The sequence below is a fragment of the Phyllobates terribilis genome, unplaced genomic scaffold (genome assembly GCF_046119375.1).
Source record: "Phyllobates terribilis strain yellow unplaced genomic scaffold, ASM4611937v1 Scaffold_3__8_contigs__length_932513732, whole genome shotgun sequence".
NCBI classification, from domain to species: Eukaryota; Metazoa; Chordata; class Amphibia; order Anura; family Dendrobatidae; genus Phyllobates; species Phyllobates terribilis.
The window spans coordinates 67,616,444-67,641,490 of NW_027362763.1; the positions used below are offsets into that span (position 1 = coordinate 67,616,444).

General features: G+C 43.3%; 1 protein-coding gene across 2 annotated transcripts in view; it reads right to left on the reverse strand.

The window, feature by feature from the left end:
* Positions 1–977: 977 nt before the first annotated feature.
* LOC141258815 (cytochrome P450 2K1-like) overlaps positions 978–25,047 on the reverse strand; it is a 63,489-nt gene continuing 39,419 nt past the window's right edge. For both annotated transcript variants that reach the window (XM_073673967.1, XM_073673966.1), the window contains 5 exons: positions 23,205–23,381; positions 9,048–9,189; positions 7,786–7,970; positions 6,485–6,626; positions 978–4,356 (listed from right to left, as the gene is read on the reverse strand). In XM_073673967.1, coding sequence (XP_073530068.1) covers positions 4,178–4,356; positions 6,485–6,626; positions 7,786–7,970; positions 9,048–9,189; positions 23,205–23,381 — 825 coding nt within the window. In that variant the 3' untranslated portion in view covers positions 978–4,177. The remainder of the gene's footprint in view (positions 4,357–6,484; positions 6,627–7,785; positions 7,971–9,047; positions 9,190–23,204; positions 23,382–25,047) is intronic.

The following is a 25,047-nucleotide window of genomic DNA, read 5'->3' on the forward strand; positions in this document are numbered from 1 at the left end:
AAATTATTTGGTACCTAATGAGTTAATTTTCATTAAGTTTAAGATATGTTTCACTGGGGGCATGTACATCTGCCTCCTGTATGACATTGCCCAATCATTAGGAAGTAGCAACACTCAGGAGAAAGAAGAACATGCCCCCAAAAAAAGCATACAACTGATTTATCAGTTTATGAGATCTATGACAGATAAACATGATCTCCTCGTCTATCCTCCTGCGTGATTAGTAAGTGCAAAGTGTATAGCACAGATGACTAACACCTTCAGATAAAGTACAGGTAGTCATTGTGGGGGTACGGACAGCTGAGTTTAACTGTGCCACAATACCAATCTTCTAATGGATAGAGGCAGCTGAGTTTAGCTCTGTCACAATACCAACCTTCTAATGGGTAGGGAGAGCCGAGTTTAACTGTGCTACAATACCAATCTTCTAATGGATAGAGGCAGCTGAGTTTAGCTCTGTCACAATACCAACCTTCTAATGGGTAGGGAGAGCCGAGTTTAACTGTGCTACAATACCAACCTTCTAATGGGTAGAGGCAGCTGAGTTTAGCTCTATCACAATACCAACCTTCTAATGGGTAGGGAGAGCTGAGTTTAACTGTGCTACAATACCAACCTTCTAATGGGTAGAGGCAGCCGAGTTTAGCTCCATCACAATACTAACCTTCGAATGGGTAGGGACAGTTGAGTTTAGCTCTATCACAATACCAACCTTCAAGTGGGTAGGGGCAGCTGAGTTTAGCTATGTCACATTACCAACCTTTTATCATCTCTCCTCCTCTAATAACACTGTCAACTGTCCTTTACTGCTTCCCCCCTACTCACACTATCTATCCAGAGCGGAGACTTCAAAAGGTGTCATTATGGACACTGAAAAAGAAATAAATTAAACCATTTCATGTAGGCTCTGGACGTGATGAAGCCTGGAATCCAAAGGACCAATTTGTAGACAAATGTATAAAGAGAAGTTTTCCAGCTTCTATATATTTGCAAAATTTATTGGAGAGTAGAAAAAAAAGCCGTTTTTTTCCAGTGCATAGTATTTACATTAACAGCGCAGCAATGCGTTTCAAACGCACATGGCATGCTTTGTCAGAGCTGCGTAAGAAACGTCCACATGATATTTAACTATTCAACTACCAAATAGCACACATCAGATGGTCACATGATGATAATTAAAAGTATGTTGTAACAGAAAATTGTAGCAAAAGAAAATAAAAAAGAACCCCACAAGCAAAACACACAAAAAGAAGGGCTATAAAAATAGAGCAAGACATACATTTATCAGAGAATAATTTAACAAGTTACAAAGTGTCTCAATAGTGGAGCATCAGCTCCATCTGCATGTTGAGTCCAGCAGGAAGAGAGGTATTGATCTTGTACATCCAATATGCTTCCCGATCACGGAGCAGTTTCCTGATATCTCCACCTCTCACTGTGGTAAAGATTTTTTTCTATTGCAAATGCTTGAAAAGAAGAAGTGTCATGATTGTGCTGCTGAATAAAATACCTGGATGCATGAGAAATCGCATGATTAGTATTGGAAATGCTATACATGTTGGTTAAATGCTTAGTTTTTTTTAATTTTCTAGAAGTGCATCCAACATACATTTTATCACAAGACGAGCAAAGAATAATATAGATCACATTGTTACTATTACAATTAATATAGTGGTTAATCTTGAAACTCTGCAAGTGTTTGCATCCCAAAAGTCTTATCTGATAACTGAATGGCACCACAACCGAAGGGCTTTTACAAGTGTGGTATGTGTTACAGACTTTGGTACATTAAATGATAAAATGTTCCCCAAGGTATTAGCTCTCTTGGCTATTACTGAACAATCTGAGCTCAAGAATATTGATAGAGTCTCGTCCTCATATAAGATCGGTAAGTGTCTTAATACAATGTTTTTAATTTCTTTGAATTGAGGACTGAAACAATGAGTCAAAACCAGTTTTGATTCTTGGGGGGGGGGGGGGGTCATCATTTTTAGATACACATTTAATTAAATCTGACTTTTTTTGCCTTGTACAATATGCCTGGCCCTATTAAAAGGTCCATGTCGGATAACCCCTCTTTCTCAAATTTTCATCACATTCCTGCAATTCAATATCTAACTTGACGGCGTCACTGCAATTGCATTTGATGCGCCTAAACTCACCGACCTGGACCGTTTTAATTGTGTGCCTGGAGTGGCCACTTGTCGCATGCAGAATCGTGTTGCCAGATAAAGGCTTGGAAAATGTAGAGGTCACGATGTTACTTTCTATGCTCTTTGATTTTAAATCTAAAAATGAAAAAACAGTCCCCCAGGAAGAAGCTAATTTTGAAACGCGCGTTGGGGCCAGAGGCTGCACTCCAAGGTTATATACTACTTTCCTTGTCTAACATCTAATTACATACTTGCATTGCATTATAGGGTAATATTTCTGTATGCATTAGGCTGTGCGCCTAAGATGCGCTTTTTTAAGCGTTTCCGCAGCAGCAAAATGGCTGCAGAAACGCTTAAAAAACGCATGGTAGAAGGCCTACCATGTTCGACAATAATAATCCCCATGCTGCGGAAATTTCCGCTGTGGATTATCATTGCGGAAAAAAACACAGCATGTCCATAAATTTTGGGGAAACACTGCGTTTTCGCCGCCATTGACTTGCATTGGAACACATGGATTATGCATCACTGGATCTGTAGATGCGCCTTCCATGTGTTCCAATGTGCGGATGGTACCGGGGTGTGGAGGAGAGGAGACTCTTGTCCACACCCGGGTACCATAGAACCTTTAAAAAAAATAAAATGAAAAAATAAATATCATATTTACCTTCTGATGGCCCCCGCTGCGCTCGTCCTCCTTTGCCGGCAGATCGTGGTGAACTGTAGGACCTGTGCTGACGTCATAGTCATGTGACGGCAGATCCTTCAGTGCAGTGCACCGCGAGTTGCCGGTAGCCAGGACGGAGCGAAGCAAGACTGCGGGGGCCATCGGAAGGCAAGTATATATTTTTTTATTTTTTGACATTCTTTGGGGGTCACACTATATAAATCCATGCCGGTTGCATGGATTTATATAGTGTAACCAAGTTGTCAAGCACTTTCCAAGTGATTCTAAAATTGCTTGGAAACCGCTTGACAACCCGCATGCGGAAATGCATGTGAAGAACGCTTCACTTCCGCATGTCTTTGGCAGGAAAAACACATGTACAATCCGCATGCGTTTTTTCTGCCAGGGAGATGCAAAAACGGTCAGGAAAAAATCCTGAGCATTTCTGCATCGTGGGCACATAGCCTTAGACTTTCTGGATTGCTCTTTTTGCACTATGTCATGCATTTTATATAGCACTGCTAGTCTGGACTTAAATCAATAGGACATATAGTATTTCGAAGACATTAAATATTGCCTCACCTTGCACTTTAGTGATGTTTTTCATTTCTATGTGGTATTGATGGTCTGAATTTAAACCAGTATGACACCTTAATTTACTTACATGTTTATTTCATTTAATATAAACATTAAGGATGGTTTTCTTTACTGAATGCACTTCAGCCACTTGCCATTTATATATCTCTGTATAAAAGGCTTAGGGCCTAATTATGTTGGCACATTTTTTTTTGATGGTTTTGTTTTCATTGACTCTACAAACTTTGTCTCCTCTCTTTAAGCATGTAGCAATGTATTGATTCAGATTGTGTGTATAAACTTCATTAGGACTTGCGTCCATTTTCATACTATCTTATTTTTCTGAATTGATGAATTGTTTTGAAAAGTTTGCTTTTGTGTACCCTGTGAGTGTAGCATTCACTTCATTGATTCCCCTTTTAACTTATAGTGCATTGTTTAAATATATGATAATAAAGATTTAATTTGAAGTGGTATTAGCTTCCTTCTTTGTAGGTTAACTTTGATTTGTGGAAGTGACATTTGACATTTGGGCCAATAATAGGTATTCCTTAGAAAGAATTTAGTCCAACAAACTGATTGGAAGTAGCAATTTTTCCAATGTTCTGGGAACTATACATAAAGCCCATCACATAAGGTTGAAAATATTTAGACAAAAAAAAAATAAATACACTTGATGGTATGGTGAAATCTTATTGATTGTAACATTTCTATATGATGTTTTGCAAAAAACCCATTTAGAAATATATTACAGTTTTTCAATTTAGGAGACACTCATCGGTTACACACGAGGTATAGCGCATATCTTATGAGCCAATGGACCAGCTGTAAATCCAACTGCAGGTGTCAGGTCCAGTGTAGCCTCAGGAGGGGCTTTGAAGGTGAAGTTCTGCAGCAGTCTTGTGAAGAACATGAACAGCTCCATTTTGGCCAAGTTTTCCCCAGCGCAGCTTCTCTTACCTATAGCAATAAAATGTGTAAAGGATAAAAATCTAGCTTTCTTTTACTGGAAAATTAGAATATTTTCATAGTCACAACATTTAATAGCTCCTCACATACATGCTTCAAAGGTGCTTGGTCAGTCTGATTCCCAGATGTATAAGGATGTCTGACTCAGATGCTTCTAGCTTAGACTCATAGCCCTGCCCCAAAAAGTCCATGAATTAACCCCTTAAAGGGGTTGTCCACTACTTTTACATTGATGCCCTATCCGTAGAATGGGAGGTGGATCTGCAGCACACTGCGGCGGCCACTACCACTTAACGGCGGAGCCCCGCAGGTGAGCACTTCTGGCCGGCGGCACCTATAACAGCTGATCGGCGGGGGTGTCGCATGCGGGCCCCCGGCCGATCATACATTGATGCCCTATCCAATGTAAAAGTAGTGGACAACTTCTTTAATAATCTGAGCATTTTCCATTTTTGTGTTTTTGTTTTTCTGCTTCCCTTGTTTCCAGAGCCAGAACTTTTTTATTTTTGAGTCAATATGGCCACGTGAAGGCTTATTTTTTGCCGGACAATTTGTACTTTTGAAAGACATTACTGGTTTTAGCATAGCATGTACTGGAAAATGGGAAAAAAATTCCAAGTGCGTTGAAATTGCAAAAAAAGTGCAATACCATATTTTTGTTTTTTTTCACCACGTTCACTGAATGCTAAAATGGACCTGCCATTATTATTCTCCAGGTCATTACAAGTGTTTGTAGACACCAAACATGTATGGGATCTTTTTTATTTAAGTGGTGAAAAAAAAATCCAAAAGTTTGCTTAAAAAAAAAAAAAAAAATCTCCATTTTCCAAGACTCATAGCGTCTCCATTTTTTGGGATTTGGGGCCGGGTGAGGGTTTATTTTTTGTGTGCTGAGCTGATGTTTTTCTTGATACCATCTTGGGGTAGATCCAATGCATTTTATTTCAATGTTGCGGCGACCAAAAAAACGTAATTCTGGCGTTAAGAATTTTTTTCTCTTTACGCTGTTTATTGATCGGATTAATTTTTTTTATATTGATAGATTGGGCGATTCTGAACGCGCTGATACCAAAATATGTGTATATGGATTTTATTTTTATTTTGAATGGGGCAAAAGAGGGGTGATTTTAACTTTTAGATATTTTTTTTAAAAAAAAATCTTACACTTTCTGCATGCTTCAATAGTCTCCATAGGAGACTAGAAGCTGCAGTTATCAGATCGCTTCTGTTACACACAGGGGATGAGCAGATCGCCTCTGTGTAGCAGAAATGCTCACTTGCTATGACTACTGGGCGGCGCTCATAGCAATCTAGACAAGACAATCACAGGGGTCTGCTGCAAACTTCGGGTTGTCATGCCCACCCATCGGTGACCCGCGATCATGTGACGGGGGTCACCGATGGGCAGGGCTAATGCCCCACTTCCGGTGAGGCGATGTTCAATTGACAGCAGCATTTGACTGATTAACAGACATGGGTGGATCGTGATTACACCCGCAGCTGTTGTGGGCACATGTCAGCTGTAAGAATCAGCTGACATGTGTCCGGTTCAATGGGTGCTGAACCGGGGGTATCGACGTGATGCGTACTAATACGCACCATGCCGGTAAGGGGTTAAAGTGGTTTTTACATGAACAAGAGTTCATTTTAATCTATAAATCTTGGGATAATAATAATAATTTCCACAATTGGATGTGTTTAAATAAAATGTTCCTGTGGTGAGATAATCTTATAAATGTTAATATATTGATTAAAATGAACTTTTGTTCACGAGAAAACCCCTTTAAGGGATTGTCAGAGTGTAACTAGAGTGGGTGCAGATGTTCCAATCGTACCAAGGTCTTGAAGCCTTGATTGATGAAAAAGGTCCCTTTAGCCCATGAGAGAAGACCAATAATATCAAAGACGTGATAGTTGGAGGCCTCGTAAAGATTTTGCATTGTAGCCCATTAGCTTCAGGTTATGAAACTGAATGTCAGTGAACTAGTTGCTATTAAATCTGTTAGTCACATAATAATTTGCAAGTTCATATAGTATTTTACTGCTCTCTGGTGGCATAGAAGTTGTCTCATCTGTACTATTATTTCACTCTAAAAAAAACACAGAGAGAATAACTCACCGGCTGAAAAAGGCATAAACGCTTCTTTCCTTACAAAATTTCCACTGGAATCCAGAAAGTGTTCTGGGTAGAACTCGTTGGCTTTTATGAAATGATCTTTGTCATAAAGTACGGAGGTCAGAAGAGGCATCACATGTGTTCCCTGAAAAGGTTTAACATTTGCATAAGTGATATTTGTAGTGGATCATAATTCGTTAGATTCATCATTTTTAGACTATGTTTGTATTGACACTTGGAGCCTCCTCCGCAATGCATTCAGTATTATTCCTCCCAAAGTGACAGAACTTATGATGTGACACCATTGCTGGGGACACAACTGCAGGGACCCTTTCCAGCCACTAAAATAAGGGTCCAAAGTCTCTCATTTTTACTTGTTGTGTCGGTCAGATCCATAAATTTTGAATAGAGCAGTAGTGTGCATGTCTGACTATCCTGCAGATAGGTGATAGACAATCCTTGTCTAAAATTTTTTAAAGCAATATTTACATAAGACCCTACAAGGAAGCATGGGTGGGTTTCCTTATGGCTCAATCCTATCATATTGTGCCTCCATGACTCATCACATATTGATAATGGATCCTAAATTAACTGGCTGTCCATTTGACCAATGCTTTTGTGCTGCATACCCAACTATGAGACATCACCACTATCATCTTGAATAATCTGACTATACTCCTGACCACCAGAACTGAAACATGTACCTAACTCTGATGTACCACCTGAGCTGATCCTATACTACTTTAATTCTGGTACGAGCTATTGGACTTTAGTGACTATCGGCTTGATTCATCAAAGGTTTTATGACAACATTCTGTCTTAAAAAGTTTTGAAAGGTTGCAAAAATGTAGCAACTTTTGTCGCCCTCACACCATTTTTGCCCAGCTTTGATGAAATGGGCAAGAATTCATGATGAGAGGTAGCATTTGATACACCACAAATCTTACTCCAGTCCCCGACTAGAGTAGGATTGGTAGAGTAGTGTACATGGAGGTGCACTCCACATATCCAATGGTCCTCATTCATGAAGAGGCTTCTATCACTAAGATTTAGGAGAATCCGACTCCAGCACACCTTTGCTTTACCACCAGCATGAACAACGCCAATCTTCTTGAATTGGGACCTATATCTATAGCGCTCCCAATCACCAGACTGATAGCAGTGAAGTCCTAGGACTAGCATAACCAAAGTCATTACACAGGGTTATGCTATGGGTGAAATTGCCTAATTCAATCTTTTTAGAATATTGTGTGAACCCAACCATTACAAGTAAGAAGTGATACATATGAATATTTATTTCTTACTTTGGGCAGGAAATATCCCCTGAAGTTAACATCTTGAGTGGTAGCATGGGGCAGATTGCTTGGAACAATGTTTCCGAAACGTTGAATCTCATGGATGACGGCATCAGTATATGGCATATCTTTACGATGAATCACTTGGGGCTCGGACAAACCAATAACTCTCTCAATCTCACTTTGGACCTTCTCTATTTCCAACATAGACACAAAAATCCATATGTTAAAAATAAATAGCAACAAATTATTTTATCAGTTTTGATTCTGGCTTCTGATCCTTTGTTGGCTGTCATAGAATCATTGCTTTCTATAACTGAACTGTCAAGAAACTTTAATATTTCCTAATGGTTGGAAATCTGGCCCTTATCACAAATGACCCCCATATTTTTCTCCCAGTTTGTAGGATAGTAACCAATGATTTTACCACAAAAGTCATCTTGGAATAAGTGCTCCATGGGCACACACTAATGCTATTTTTTTCCAATTTTCCCTCTTCATATTGGACTTTCAAGCTAATATTAGTTAGTAGACATAAAAATACCCCCCACTTACCCAAAAGTTAAGTTTACTTAAAAAATGTGTTTCTGTACCCCTGAACTCGTAACTTATTGCGACATAAGGATGACATAAAAGGGTTTCCCTTTCAAGAGTCAGAATTTGGAGCTACTAAGATTAACAGCAAGATGGTCATATTCAAGATGACAGAGCTTTTGCCTAAGCCTCTACCCCCTACCTTAGCACGCCTCACCTAGATGTTGCTTATGGTTTTGCATCAGCATGTTGTACAGTATATCAATGTCCTGTCACCTCCAGGGAAAGTGACAAAGACTATTATTTTCTGGAATCTCTTGTGACCAGCCACAGCCAATGCTTGCATTTCACTTGAGAGTGGCTCCAGCAAACACAGTTTGAGACGAATGTATGGTACCACTTGGAAAAGAAGGAGGGATTCTAACTTGATTACAAAAAGTCTTCTGCTGGAACCTCCTCATGGTGTTTTTTCTGGTGTCATCAACTAACATAAGGAATGGTGACATCATTGAGGCAACGGTTTGCCAGGTCCCACTGTAGAGGCTAGGTAGTGTATGGAATATATGGGATTCATGCCATAAACCGTGAAATACAGTAGTGAATGGTTCAATAGCTTTAAAAGCATTGAACAATCCATGAATAACAATGCAAAACTGCAGAAAGAACTAACATTACATTGTGTAAAGTTGCATATATACGGTATATGATTGTAGAATACAACAAAAAAAGTCTCTTACTTTGGATTTCTGGATATTTCATCATCAGCAGAAGGCCCCATCTCAGGGTAATTGAGGTAGTCTCCATACCAGCAGAGAAAAGATCCGTAACCAGCACAGTTAGGTTTTCATTAGTGAAGTATAATTCAAGATATGGTTTTTCCTTAAAAAGAAAGCAAATCACATACACATTAAAGGGAACATATTAACTGCAAAAATGGTATTTAACTGCAGATATAGGGTCACTAGCATTTTATAGCTGCCTTACTAGAAGTGCAGCTGTCTTTATGAAAGCTGCTAACTTTTAGTCATTGGGGCAATCAGGTTATAGTCACCGCTAACTATACTTTGAACAGTGTCATTCCTCAACACTTTGACAGTCTGTCCTACAGCGTGTCGTATGTGTATCATGTATGTGCAAAGCGAGCTGTCAATCAAACCTCTGAAGAGTGATTACACATACCGCTCACATTATAGTGATCGATGACTGTAGCTTACAGACAGTAAAATAATATCAGGCACGAATCGGGCAGCGGGGTGTCAGGCGGACAGCAAAATATCTGGGAATAATGGGATCATATAGGGGGGGGGGAGGAATTCTCTAATGGTAGGGAGCGAGGGGTGGGACACCTCCTAAGACCAACCTGTGTCTGTCCCTATTCTCCCCTAACATTCAATGCAAGTCCCCCCCCCACCACAGTCACATGCCTAGTAACTGACTGTCTACACAACAAACCCTGGCCAGTGCACTGGCCGACAAGGATGCTCACCCTGTCACTACAGATAAAGAACACAGGGTAAGATGTCAAAGGGTCTGGCAGCAAGAATAAACAACTTAACTTGGAATCTGCAGCAAAGCTCCAACAACAGCATCAGAGTACAGAACTCCTGCAGCGGCTCCACCACAGTCACAGGAGGGCTCTACACCTCTAGCTGGTCTGCATAGAAAAGGACTTTATAACCGTTGATCAACTGATGGATCATGCAACTATTTAAAAGGGAGATGGGAGTGGTTACCTCCCAATATCAGCTGATAGGACTAAAAATCTGCCAGCAAGAGACTGACATTACCTCTTGCAGGACCAAAGGAAAAAAAAAAACACTACATTTAAATTCCAGCATACCCAGAGCCGCTACGAATCTCCTAATGCTCCATGATACTACCCCTTTTTCTATGAGGGGCCTCAGGATCCTCAAGAACGGACTTGTCCTAAAATTACATACTGAATGGACACCTCGAAACACCAATATTTACCTCCATAGAAACTTGGTCCTCAAAGCCAATGCAGACTAATGGTGCTAGTAATGACGTAGGTTCCGGAGATGCGACAAATCTCCTAAGCGACGACCTGTGGAATACGTTATGGAAATGCATCACTGGGGGTAATTCCAACTGGAAGGTCATAGGGCTGAGTACGGCCGTAACCCTATGTTTACCAATCATCCTAGAACCCAGAGTCCCTGATGCAAACTTCCACCTGATGTATTTGCGGCACCCCAGGTCTGGTCGCCACAGTGGCAGCAATGTCATGTCTGAGAGCAGGTGGGAGGTTCCCTGGTTGGGGACAATTAGCATGGAGCACCTCCTGCCTCAGTCCAGGGAGGGGAGGAATCTGCCCTTTATAAACTGGATCTGGGGCGGGGTTAGAGGGTCGAGTTCCAGAAGTTGCAGAGATGGGGACAGGTCAGCAGCAGGGTGCGGAGTCCCTGTAGACTGAGGAGGAACACGAGGCCAGGAGGGGAGCCTGCAGAGTTCGTCCTGGCTAGCGACTACAAGGTCGGACACTGGAGTCTGAGGCTGTGAGGGTTCTAAGCCCAGCAGCAGAAAACCACCATGCAGGGGACTTAAAGTCCTCTGGCCCAAGGAAGCCCAGAGGTTCAGCCACACGAGAGGGACCACTACTGCCCCGGAGGAAGAGAAGTATGGAAGGCCCGAGTCGCCAGTCATACGGGTGAGAACAACACGGTACACTCAGACGTGGGCTACCACCACACTACAGCAGGATAGCCAAGAAAGAGTGAAGTCAGCACGGTAGGCCTACAAACTCTCCCTGACCAGCGGGATTTCCCAGTTGCTCTCAGACTGACCAGGCCTCCATTAATAACCTGTATTCCAGAAGGTTCCCTTAAAACTGTCAGCAGTAAAGACCCTGAATTGCATGACAGACTCCGTGTGGTTACTGCTGCTCCCGCGCACCACCAACATCCCTATTTACTGCCCTGAGGCTATACCCCTCCCGTGGGGGGGTTATACTATTCTCAGCTGCATCCACAACACCAGCCTCAGTGGTCTGCCCTGCGGCAGCAGTTCACTCTGACCGCAATCCACGGGTGGCGTAGTCGGACATTCACCATATAGACTGCCATTTGGGTTGACCACCCTGAGCCACGGGACTGGGTCCCCACCACGCAAGGACTACAACACCCAGCATCTACAAAAGGTCCGGTTCCGGGTATCCCCACACACACCCGGCCCAGGGGGCGCATCATTTTTAGTGGACACTAGTGATGAGCGAGCACTAAAATGCTTGGGTGCTTGTGTCGAGCAAATCGTAAGGCTCGACTCGAGCAACGAGCCCAAATTAAGTCAATGGGAAACTCAAACATTTCTTCCGGCGGCCCTCCTCCCCGGAGAGGACCTAAAAATTGGTCAAAACGATGGCAACAGTGATATGGGAACAGCATGAGAAAGACCTCTGGAAGCATCTCTGAGTCCCAGGTCACTGCGGTGAACAATGTTGTCAGAGCATTATGCCACTTATACAGACTGACAATAAAACATGCAAAAATGGATTTTCCTGGAAAAAATGTTAAGAAACATTCTTTCTAGGTAATGACATATATAAGGCAAAATATATAAACCAAAACAAAAATGCTCCTCCACACCTTGGGCTATGTTCACACGTAGAGTTTTTGATGCATTTTTGAACTTTTTCATTATTTTCAATGGTGAAAAATACATTCACCAGTAAATGTAATTTTAACATGTTACTAACTTATCTGGCCATGTGGTGTGTGAGACATGATAAGACACATTCAGAATGAGCACTCATTTCCAGTTGATAATACCATTTAGTACCTGTCCCTATTTTAAAAGCAGCTAACAGCTCTATCAATAGGGAATAGATTTTTGTTTTCAGAGCAGAGTATAAAACAATAATTCCTGACTAGATGCCTGTAAGATGCTATTGTGGCACTCCAGGAGTCTGGTTGCCACATTGGCATTGCCTCCCTCTCAGGGGGTGATGCCATGCCTGGAAGCAAGGAGGGGTCCCCTTATCAGGTAACACCAGCATCCAACACTATTCTTGGCTCTAGACCAGAGGGGGGAGCACTAATCCGGTTTCAGGGATGCTTTTCCTTTAAATTGGAGCCCGGAGGCGGTAGTTATAAAAGTCAGTTGGAGATGTGAGAGGGAGAACCTGGAGAGTGGAGCTGTGACCAAGCTTGCCCCAGAGAAAAGCGCCAGAAACCGGACACCGGAGTCTGTGAGTCTGTGGTTGCTCGGGTACTGAAGTCCCGGCAGCTAAATCCGGAGTGCAGGAGACTGCAGGTCTCCTGGCCCCACCAAACGCCCGGCGGCTCAGCAGCATACTAGAGCCCGGAGCCACCACGAAGGAGCGACACCTGTAAAAGGCTTGAACTGCCTGCCATACGGGCTAGGATTGAACGATCATTCAGGAAAGAGGGCTGCAGCATAAGTTCAGGCAGCCGGGCCAAACAGGACAGTGCAGAAGGAAGGCCTAAAACTCCACCTGGCGAGGTGGATCCCAAATTGCTTCTAGGTTGCCCAGACCTCCATTACCTTCTGTTACCCGTGCCCTGGTCTGCACCATCAAACATCAAGTAAAGGTAGAGGAAACTGCCATTCTTGTGTCGTCTGGTCATTATCTGCACCCTCAGTCCTGCACCCAAACATCCACAATCCCCTACATAAACCGTACCGGTAGCCCAGGGGCCCCGCTCTACCAGTGGGGAGCAAATCGATCCCAGCTGCATCATCAACGGCCCCAGCGGTCTCTTTCAGCAGCGGCGGCCACCTATAGCTGCATCTCACTGGTGGCATCACAAAACTTTTCCCCTAAATAAACTGTCCTTTTTATTGACTGCCTAGGGCCAAGTACCGGGTCAAGCCCCGTGACAATCCCAAGGAACCAACCGACCCGGTGGCGAGTACCCCACGGTCTTAGGGGGTGCGTCATTTCCCAACTGCAATAGGTCACCAATATACGAATCACAGATAAGAGAGGTAATATAGTACAATAGAAAATAAAATTTAACAGGCTCCGAAGAGATTTTTTTGGTATGCTGCACCAAACTGTGAAGGAACTCAAGCAATCCTGCATGCTTTCACTAATTTGTGAGTAAAGATCACCATTAAAAAAATATGAATTGGTCAACGAGTGCATGGAAAATATCAATCACGTAATGCACTGTGGAAGAGATGTATTAGACGACAATGAACAACACTCATCTCCAGCTGATGATATCTGCATTTACAATAGGCACAGGTGCAAGGCAACAGCGGTATCACTTGGAAATAGAAAAGATTTTTTTTTTTGCAGCAGTACACAGTATAAGGCAAGAATACCTGATTGTATTGGTGTAATATGCTATCCATACTGCTATAGCTCACCTGTAAACAAATTTAAGATAAAGGAGGTAATATTGTAGAATATAGAATCGATTTGAATTGGCCTTCCCATTATTAAGGAGTGGGTCTCCTAAACTGTTGTCGCGTATATGTTATAATACCCCTGGTGGCAATAAAAACCATCTACCTCCAAGGCGTAGAGAGACAGTTCATGCAACGTGTCCAGATTGGATACCCAATAGTTGTATGGCACAGAGGAATCACGGAGGACGCTGGTACAGTTGCCAAGGTAGTCCTTCAGCATCTTCCAAAACTTTTCCCTCCTTTTCAGGGTAAACCGCGCATCGGGGTCTGGGTGCTTTGAGCATCTGAGAAAGCTGTCCCAGACCTTTGACAGCATTCCCCTACCTCTGCTGCATCTGCTTTTTTTCTCCCTCACCTGTACTTCGTGGTTGTCTAAGAAACTGACTTTTGCCACCAGCATTGTCAGATTGGATTTTTTTAAGAATTCAACAAGAGCCATCTAGTACTGCAATATACAACATAGGAGTGGGTCTCCATTACTGTTATTGCATATACAGCTAGTTCAAGGACTGCCAAAAATTAGAATGCACGCCATCACCAATTTGAAGAGACGTAGTGGAGGGCCTCATTAAAAAAAAAAAAAGGTCATCATTACAAAGGAGTGGTTCTCCTATACTGTTATTACGTATGCAGTGACTGCAATGGCTGTCAAAAATTAGGATACACTCCAATACCTCTTTGAAGAGACATGGGCTGAAAAATATTTACGCCTGGAGGGTTTACATGAACATACTATATACACATGAACATTCTGTATGTTATACAGTATATTCATGTATACAATATGTTAGAAGTAGGCCTCTAAAAATATTTCCTACAGTCATCATAAACATGCTTAAAAAAAATATGTGGGTGTTGTATGATGGTCACCCTGTTGATATGTTGGTGGAGGTTGTGGAGAAGGAGGAGGGCGACATAAAATAGACAAAATCATGAAGCATATGCCATATACCCATATCTGGGTGTGAAGGAGTTCATAGGAATAGACCCCCCCAAAAACACCTCTGGATTTGACTTTATGTTCTGCTGCTATAATTCGGTGGTGTTGAGAAGTCCAATCCAGCCCTTGTTCATTTCAATAAAAGTCAACCTATCAGCATTATCAGTTGACAAGCGGATGCGCCTATCAGTTATAATACCCCCGGTGGCACTAAAAACCTGCTCTGACATAATGCTAGCAACAGGACAAGCCAGGACCTCCAAGACGCAGAGAGACAGTTCATGCCACGTGTCCAGCTTGAAAACCCAATAGTTGTAAGGCACAGAGAACGTTGGTAAGGTCGGCAAGGTACTCCAACATCTTTCAAAACTTTTCCCTCTTTGTCAGAGTACCCCAAGAGTCAGGGTCTAGGCTCTGGGAGGGTCTGAGAAAACGGTCCTTGACCTTTGACAATGTTTTTCTGCCTCTGCTGCATCGTATGTGTGTCTCCCTCCCCTGTACTCCTTGGTTGTTTAACAAACTGTGACTTCTGCCGCCAGCATTTTCAGATGGGAATTTTTTTAATAATTCTTTAACAAGGGCATTCTGGTACTGAAAAACTTTATTAGACCTCTCCGCCGCAGGAAGAAGAGATAGAAAGTTCTCCTTGTAGTGTAGGTCTAGATGTGTTTCCAACTAGTAATTAGTGTTGGCCAAAATGTGTACAGCACGAGGGTCACGGGAAAGGCAGCGGAACATAAAAGTCAGTCATGTGTGCCAGACTGCCAACAGCCAAAACTTCCCTGCTCTCATCAAGAGGACGACTGTCATTGTTCTCGATTTGAAGCTGGTACTGCCCTCTGCTGCTCACAAATCCTTTACAACATATGCAATGTGTTATGAACTGCGACAAACACTAAAGAAAGATAGGAAAACTGTCCCTACAATAGGACTAAGCTGATTCCCTACGATGCACGGGGGGACCTGTTCCTTGTGAACAGACCCACCTAAGTCTTCAGCTAGTCTGAACGCAGACCTATAGATATAAGGGAGGGGTCCCTACAAGAACTAAGGACTGGGATATAGTTGGACACCTCCTAACAGAAATTGTAGCAGAGAAAGACAAACAAACAAACAGAAGTACTAGTGGTCAAAAGACCAAGCAAACTACAGAGAAAGGTACAAGGCACCTGGCCAGCTTAAGAGTAAAAGTAACACTGAAGTACAGCAAGGCCTGGAGGGCGGAGCTGGATTACATAGGCAAAAAGTCTTGTGAGCAGCAAAATAGAAAAAACTAACAGGAGGGTTCTAACACCATGTTGAGTTCCAATGCGAGGTGAAATCACACACCAGTCGGTGAGTTGGAAGCTGCAAACTCTGCAGAAGCACGGTGAGGGCAGAGGAAGCTGTAGCTGGCTTTCTGAAATGGGCACACACATGGCATACTTTTACAAGCAGCTCCGGTAGATCCAGATAGATTTTTAGAAACCCCTGAACCACAAGGTTGAGCACATTTGCCAGGCTTGGTATGTGGGCGAGGTTGCCAAGCCTCAGAGTCGCTACCAGGTTCAGGGCCTTGTCATAAACGACCATGCCTGGTTATAAGTTCAGCTGTGAGAGCCACAGATCTGCCTGCTCTGTTATAGCTTTAAACAACTCTGCAGCAGTGTGCATTTTGTTGCCAAAGCATATTAGCAGCAGCAGAGCCTGTTGCCGCTTGTCCGAGGGAGTGCTTTCGGAGATGGAGACTGAAGAGGAGGATGAGGTGCAGAGGCTTTAGAATGTGGGAGCAACCCTGATTGACCAAGGGTCCACAATCCTCGTAGACGCGAGGACGTCCCAGAGTCCAACTGGGTCCCGGCTTCAACAAAATTAACCCAGTGAGATATACTGTCCCTGGCCATAAGCACTTGTCCACGTGTCCGTGGTTAGGTGAAACTTCCCAGTAACTATGTTGTTAAGGGCACGAGTAATGTTCTGTGACACATGCTTCTGTATGGCAAGGATGGCACACCAGGAGAAATAGTGGTGGCTGGAAACCGAGTCCAGATGGACAGACTCTGCCATGAGGTTGTGGAAAGCTTCCATATCCACAAGCCTAAAAGGCAACATTTAAAGTGCAAGCAGTCGAGAAATGTGGCAGTTTAATATTGTAGACTATGGGTGATTGGCTGTGTATTTGCCCTTGCATTCAAAAGGACTGGGGTAGGGACAACTGAATGCTGCACTGGGACTAGGACAAGGACATGATTGCTGATGGTGGTGGTTGCAAGTATGCAATGACTGGTGCAGGGTGGGAGGCATCTTCACCTGCGCAATGGACAGGGGATTGGTGTGCACGCACAACAGTGAAACAGGCAGTGGCGTCACAGGCAGACACTGTTTCTGGACTCTGGCGTTCAGCCCAACTAGTCGGGTGCTTTGCTGTCATGTGCCCGAGCATGCTGGTGGTGGGCAGGCTGGTAGTTTTGCTGCCCCTAATGATGCTGGCATGGCAGATGTTGCAAATGGCCTTTTTGGGGTTAACTGGACAGTGTTTAAAAAAAGAGCGAGATTCGGGAAGATCTAGCAGTTGGACTGCCAACTTCCCTCATGTTTGTGTTCAGGGGACAGTTGCCAGCCTTGTGTCTGTGGCCACCCCACTTCTTGTTCCTGCCTTTTGTGGTGCTACGGCTCCCTTCCCCTCTGTGTTGCTGACCTCACAATACATGTAACCTTCACAGGTTGGGTCAGTGTCTTCATCGTTCACCACCTAGTCTTCCGCCTACGCACCCTTGGCCTCCTCCTGACTTGCTGGCAATTGTGTCTTTTCATCATCCACCTCTTGTGACAGTAACTACTACTGCTATGACCAGGATTAATATGTATCAGAATTAGTCCTTAGAAGGATTGGAAGTGTGGATTTGTAATGCTGTGGAATATCTAACTAAAACAGCCACCAATTCTCTCCCTTACTCAGCTGCAGCTCTCCCTACTGAACCAGTAGACTGACGAGCATAGGGTCCTGGGTCTTATATAGACCTGATGATGCTATGCTTCCAGCCAATCATACTAATGCCACAAATAACATGCCTGCGGCATTATAGTGACTGGCAGGCAATCCCTGCATGTTAATTCGCTGTCTAAACATGCAACGGGGACTCGTGCTCCTGCATTTCAAAAATACTTGCTGAGCACTGAGCATCTCGAGCACTGAGATGCTCGGGCGAGTAAAGAATAGTGGTGAGCATTCTCACTCATCACTAGTGGACACCCACACATACACACCATTCACCCACAGGTCCAGACCTTAACTTTCATTACACACGTATATTTGGAGTCAGATGGTACTCAACTTGAAGGACTGACAATGGAGGCACCCACTTCCTCATGTAACAAAACTCTTACCCTCAGTGGTAACTAGCACCCCCCCCGACCAATCCTCCCGGGAGGACATCAGGGTCTAGAGTTAACCTGGGGCATGGGTAGAGTCTCAAGCGTTTTCTCCGGTAGCACCCTAGCTACGTCCACTGGAGAAGGAGGGGTAGGTTTCATCAAGATGGCAGAGAAAGTAGCACCCTAGCAACTGTTCTTACAAAATTTGCCCCAACTGACTATTTCTCTGCACCGTTAATTTATGACCGGAATGTGTTTCTTCAGCCAGGGAAGATCTAAGACGATGGGCGTAGGCAGACTCTCCAAGATGTAGAACAACAGGAACTCACTATGTAGGTCCCTATGCAGAAGTTCACATTATGTACGACTTGGCTCAAATTTGTCTGGCCAAAGGGAGCAGAATCAGTGGCAAAAATAGGAATGAATCTCGCTAGTGCCTTCTGATAAGACTATGGGTCTGAGTAAAGCGAGCATCCACCAAACAGACTCCAGCTCCACCATCCACCAAAACCAGAATAGTCTCAGTTTTCCCACCCACTACTATGTCAGCTGAAATGTTAAACAAACATATTAATGGAGGAAATGTACACACCCTGGTCATCTCCATCCACATGACCAGGAGGGTGTGGCTTATGCGATGGAACAGCAAGACAGACATTGATCTAATGATCCGTAAGTGATGCGCCCAGGGGATGGGGATGACTCGGCGCCCGGGCCTTGTTGTTGGCTGACCTTGGGGGATGTCGCGTTGGTCGGCTCCCAGGCCCGTACACTGGGGTCACACTTAAAAAGAAGGAGGGAAAGATATATGGGATAGGGGAATGTTTGTGACGCCACCCGTGGTGTCTGGTGAGGATCACCAGCGCTGCTACAGTCCTCTGAGGCCGGTGTTTAGGCAGATTAGTTGGTATGGCTCCCCACAGGTGGAGCGGGGCCTCAGGGCAGCGTAGGAGTAAGGATGCAGGACAGAGGGGACGCAGGAAGGATAGGCACGCACACAACAGTTCACTTCAGTACCTTTACTGGTTTGTTTCTGGCACGGTTCAGGGTGAAGGGTGCATATCAGGACTCTCCCCAGAGTGAGGGGCCTCCTATTCCTTGCCTTTCCTTGATAAGTTTCTGACCTGCTTGGAGCTAGGCCTAACTTAGTCTCTGTCTTGCACCTGCTGACCTAGGGCCATCTGTTGGAGATCACACTCCCTGGAACCTTGAGCCTCCTTGACTCCTGACCCTGGTATAACAGTCAGCTTTTGGTGTTCCTGGGACATATAGTTCACCAGGGGTTCCGGTTATTTCTGCTGGATGTAAGGAATCCCTGCAGACGCGGACCCGGTGTCCGGTAAATGGTTTTTGGGGTGAGCGGGTAAAGCTCCTCTGCCCCCCATGTTGCTCTCTTTCCACTCACCTTCGGCCATGCTCGGGGCCCTCTCTAGGCTTCACACTGCAGCCGGCACACTGCACTTCACCGCTCTTTTGGCGTCGGCACGCCCTAGGCTCACTAACTCGAGCTCTCTGAGTCTGGACTGACCTGACTACCTCTCTGGCTGCAGCAGACTGTAGACTGCACACTCCAGTCTGTAGATTTCAGACTGAACTGCCTAGCTCCACCTTCCCCATTTATATCCCTATCCGGGCTCCCTCTGGTGGTCTGAGGTGGAAGGTGGAGGTGTGTGAATGATATGTGGGCCTCTTGTGGAGGAATCTGTCCATGCACCCCTCAGGGATCTGTGGCACCAATGCGCAGCAAGGCGCCACATAAGATGCCCCCTTCCAACGGTGAATCGCTGGAAACGGAGGCACCTCCCCACCGCATGGGTTCATACAACAGCACCTGCGTGGCCTCCTCCCTAGGAACAACAACAGGGGGTACAATTGATGTAGATCTCTCCCTGAGGTGTCTATCCACCCTGATAGCAAGGGCCATAGCGGCCTCCAATGACCTTGGAGTAGCATATTTTGTCAGAGAATCCTGCAGTCTAACTAATAGACCCTCACAAAAATTACTCCTAAGGGCTGGATCATTCCACCGAGTGTCAGTGGCTCACCTCAGGTACTCCAAGCAGTACTTTTCAGCTGGCCGAGCCCCTTGAATGATCCTACAGAGTTTTGACTCAGCCAGGGAGACGCTATCAAGATCACCATATACCATGGCTGGCCAAATCTGCAAAATACTCTTCCACCGACCACAAAGAGGGAGAGTTGGTCGGTATGGAGAAGACCCAGGACTGGGATCACCCCCAAGAAGGGAGACCACAATCCCCACTCATTGTACGTCACTCCCTGAGGAATGAGGGCGGAGCCTGAAATAGAATTTTCAAGCTTCCCTATAAACCACAAATTTATCTCTCCCTCCACGGAACCTGTCAGAAGAGATATTTTGGGTTCAGGTTAAGTCTGGGCATGAGCCGAGACCCAATACCCAGAAATTTGCTGAAGCTGCTGCACCACCTGTGACTGCAACCTCATACATCCTCATCAGTAACCTCATCCATGAGGGTCTAAAGTAGCAGTGCTAAAGCTTGAACTTGAGCCATAGGGACTCATGAAAAAAAAAAAAAAATGGTGCTCGTCGATTATAATGTCACGAACGAGGCACTTGGGTGTCCAGCAGGATACAGCAGGATCATATAGGGGGGAGGAATGCCATAATGTAGGGAGCGAGGTATGGGATACCTCCTGACACCAACCTGTGTCTCTTCCTATTCTCCCCTAACATTCTATGCGGGTCCTTCCCCACCCCCCCACCCACCCCACCGTCACAAGCCTAGTCCCTGACTGTCTCCTCAACAAACCCTGGCTAGTGCACTGGCTGACAAAGACGCTAGACTTATCACTACAGATAAATGACACAGGGTAAGATGTTAAACAAGGGACTGGCAGCAATACAAAACAGCTTAACTTGGAATCTGCAGCAAAGCTCCAACAACGGCACCAGAGTGCAGAACTAACACAGTGGCTCCACCAAAGTCACAGGAGTACTCCACACCTCTAGCTGGTCTGCATAGAATGAACTTTATAACCGATGATGCTGAAGGATCATGTGACTATTTAAAGGGAGATGGGAGTGGTTACCATCCAACATCAGCTGATAGGACTAAAAAGCTGACAGCAAGAGACTGACATTAACTCTTGCTGGATCAAAGTAAAAAAAAACTACATTTAAATTCCAGCATACCCAGAGCTGCCACAAATCTTCTAATGATTCGTGACAGCAACAAAACCCCTTAATTAAGAATATTACATTTTTATTAATTTAATATTAAAATACCCAGTATAGCAAAAAAACAAATACAAAATAGACAAAAAAATATATGTATGACCTGAAGGAATGCCTAAAAAAATAATTATATGGCAAAACCCGAATATTTAGGCAGAAAGAAAGTATAATAATGAGTGTGATCCTATAATTAATAATGTAGCATGACCACATAGAATATATTAGTTTAGGAAGTTTTGGGCAGAAACTCAAAACATTTGTCAAAGGGAAAACTAAAGAGTAGGGAAAGGAGCATAAAAGTTAAAGAGGTTGTCCACTACTTTTTCATTGATAACCGTACTGTAGGATAGGTCATCAATGTCTGATCTGCCAGAGTCCGGCCCCCCTGCCAATCAGCTGTTATTGGAGGCGGCGGCCACAAGTACAAGTACTCACTTACGGACCTGGCCATCTTCTGGTAGTGGCCGGGTACTACACATCCACCTCCTATTGATTTAAATAGGATGCAGATGTGCAGCACCTGGCAGCGGCCTCTACGAGAAGAAAAGGCAACTCCGCAAGTGACTACTTTCAGCCAGCAGCCTCCGTCGCTAACACCGATAAAAGTTGATTGGCGGGAGTGTCCAATGTCAAACTCTGACTGATCCGACATGGATAACCTATCCTAAGGATAGGTCACCATCAATGAAAAAGAAGTGGACAACCTCTTTAAGCAATAAATTTGAACCCTATAGTGTCTGATCCCTACCCTACCCTGGAGACTGGCACCCTAACAGATATTATTAATGGTGCACATATTTTTTTTATTATCTATCTAAACACACACACACACACACAATACACACACTATCCCTATACTAAACAATATAAAATACAAATCAAGAAAAAATATAATTACAGGCACAATAATGAGCTGTAGTCAAGTATTTTTGCCCATCTTTATCGGATTGATAAAGAATATGTGGACTAACTATAAAACTAAATGAAAACATCAATGATAGAAAAATATAAAAGGGGGGTGTGGAGATGGGAAAAATAGGAAAAAAAAGAGGTGAAAAGGGTTATGGAGAAGGGGGGCGGGAAGGGAGGGGGTAGATGAAACGTTAAATGAAACAGCCAAATGTAAGCTGCTTATTAAGTCCTTTAGGCTGAATGGAACCAAAATAGAAAGTACAGTGACTCACTTTCAGTAATATAGTGCCATTCCAATCTCCACCACTAGGAGATGTGATAACTACTTCAATAACACTAAAGGATGAAAGGTGACTAATTGCTCATGCATGCGCCAATAACTAAAAGCAGGCAGCTTCTGGAAGGATTTAAGTTAATTTTCTCTCATTAAGGTGGCCAGGCAATATTTTAACACTATGTACCTGCTGATTAACCCTATATCTGCAGATAAGTAGCATTTTTGTGCACAACAGGTTTCCTTTTATGAAACAGTCTAATACGAATATGTCGATGATCTATGCTTATAATAAGTTATCATTATCAGCCCAGTGCAGATCTGACCTCCAATATCCCCACTGATCACATATTTGTAGCTACCAAAAAGACCGGAAGTAAATGGTGTAAAAGAGCCAAAACGCCGTAGCTCCTACACTGCATAGTGGCTATTCTTGGGTACTGTAAATTAGCTCCCATTCACATCTATGTAAGCTGCAGTACAGAGAATGGCCACTGCACAGAGCACGAAGCTGCAGGGTTTTACTTCCGTATACTGAGTTCATAAGATCGTTGACAGAATTGCAAACAGCTGATTGGTGGGAATTTCTGGGTGTCAGACCCCAGAAATCTGATTCTGACCCCAGAAACCTGATTTTAATAACCTATCCTAAGGATAAGCTATTATTATCTAGGTCCTGGAAAAGTTTATTTCCAGTCACATCCTAAAAATGACTAAAAAGTATAACAAGAACACTGTCAAAATGACATCACCACCATGGGATATGCTAAATTAGACACTCAAGTTGTCTCAGATTTCTGTACCTCCTTTTGCTTCACCAGGAATGAGTCGATAAGATTCCTTTGGTCATTGACATCCAGTTCTTTCTTCTGGTTGGTGAAGGTTTCCCGTATAAAAGCATGCAATTCATCCACATTCTGCATCACCGTTTTCCGGACACTGGAACACCAGCCTATCACAGTTGGAAATGCATTATATAACTGCAGAGAAAAAAAAATGGATGAATCGATGAAGAAAAGTTACACAAGCTTTAACCCCTTTACCCCCAAAAGGTGGTTTGCACTTTAATGACCAGGCCAATTTTTAAAATTCTGACCACTGTCACTTAATGAGGTAATAAGTCTGGAACGCTTCAACAGATCCCACTGATTCTGAGATTGTTTTTTCGTGATATATTGTACTTCAGGATAGTGGTAGAAATTTATTCAATATGACTTGTGTTCATTTGTGAAAAAATTGGCAAAAATGTTGAAAATTTTTGAACATGTACCACAATTGTTAGACACCCAAAAAAAAACATGTGGGGATTGCTCATGTATGGCAGGTAATCCCCGCGTGTTTTTTATTGGCTGTATAAACAACCGTGAAACATATGGGGTGGAGACTTGAGCATGTCACTCGAGCACCCGTGATACTCGATGCATACCCGAGTACCCGATGCAAACTCAAGAAGTGAGCACTTGCGCTCAACATTAGTCGCCATATCGTCATCTTTTTTTTTTCTTTACTTTTGAAAAAATCCCAACCCTAACCCCAACTCTAGTACAACCCTACTATAACCCTAACCCCAACCCTAGCACAACCCCAACCCTAGCACGACCCCAACCCTAGCACGACACTAACCCTAGTGTTTATTTTTTACGCAGTTCCTCGTGCGGTATAAATGATTGGACAACTTTATTCTTTAGGATGATGCGATTACAGCAAACCCAGATTTATATCGGGTTTTTATGATTGGCAGTTGTCACACACTAGTAAACCACTTTTCTTTTTCAAAGACTAGTTTAGCTGCACCATATTTTGAGAGCTACAATTTTTCCATATTTCGTCCTACAAAGTCATGTAAGGATTTTTTTTTTGCAAGACAAGTTGATGTTTTTATTGGTACCATTTTTGGGCTTGTGACATTTCTTGATCGCTTTCTATTCCAATTTTTTGTAGACAGAATAAACAAAAACCAACAATTCAGGATTTTTTTTTTTTATGTTGTGCCACGTGTGGTAAAATTGATAAGGCAGCTTTTTTCTTTGGGCCAGTATGTTTACAGCGATACTACATTTATATTTTTTTATGTTTTGGTGCTTTTGCACAATAAATTTTAAAGAAAAAAAAAAAATTTGGCATCACTTTATTATGAGAGCTGCAACTTTTTTATTTTTCGGCTGATGAAGCTGTATGGTGGCTTGCTTTTTGGGGGACAAAATGATGTTTTCAGTGGTACCATTTTTATTTACATTCGTCTTTTTGGTCGCATTTTATTCCATTTTTTGTTTGGTGGTATGTTGGTAAAGCATAGTTTTTTGTTAGTTTATTTATTTTTTCTTACCCTGTTCATTAAAGGGGTTAACTAGTCGGACAGTTTTATAGTTCAGATTGTTCTGGCTGTGGCGATAGCAAATGTGTATTTTTTTTTCATAATATTTATTTATGGGTACAGTATAATTTTATTTTTTTGGATTATTTTTTTTTTATATTTTTACTTTTTTTTTTTCCACTTTAAGACATTTTTTTTATTACTTTTACACTTTGTCCCACTATGGGAATTTTATTTTTTGCAGACTGGTTGCTTGTATAGCATAGAGATGCAGCAGCAGAATCTCTTTGCTATGCAGGCTGTCGGCCCTGCAGACACACGTTAGGTAGATC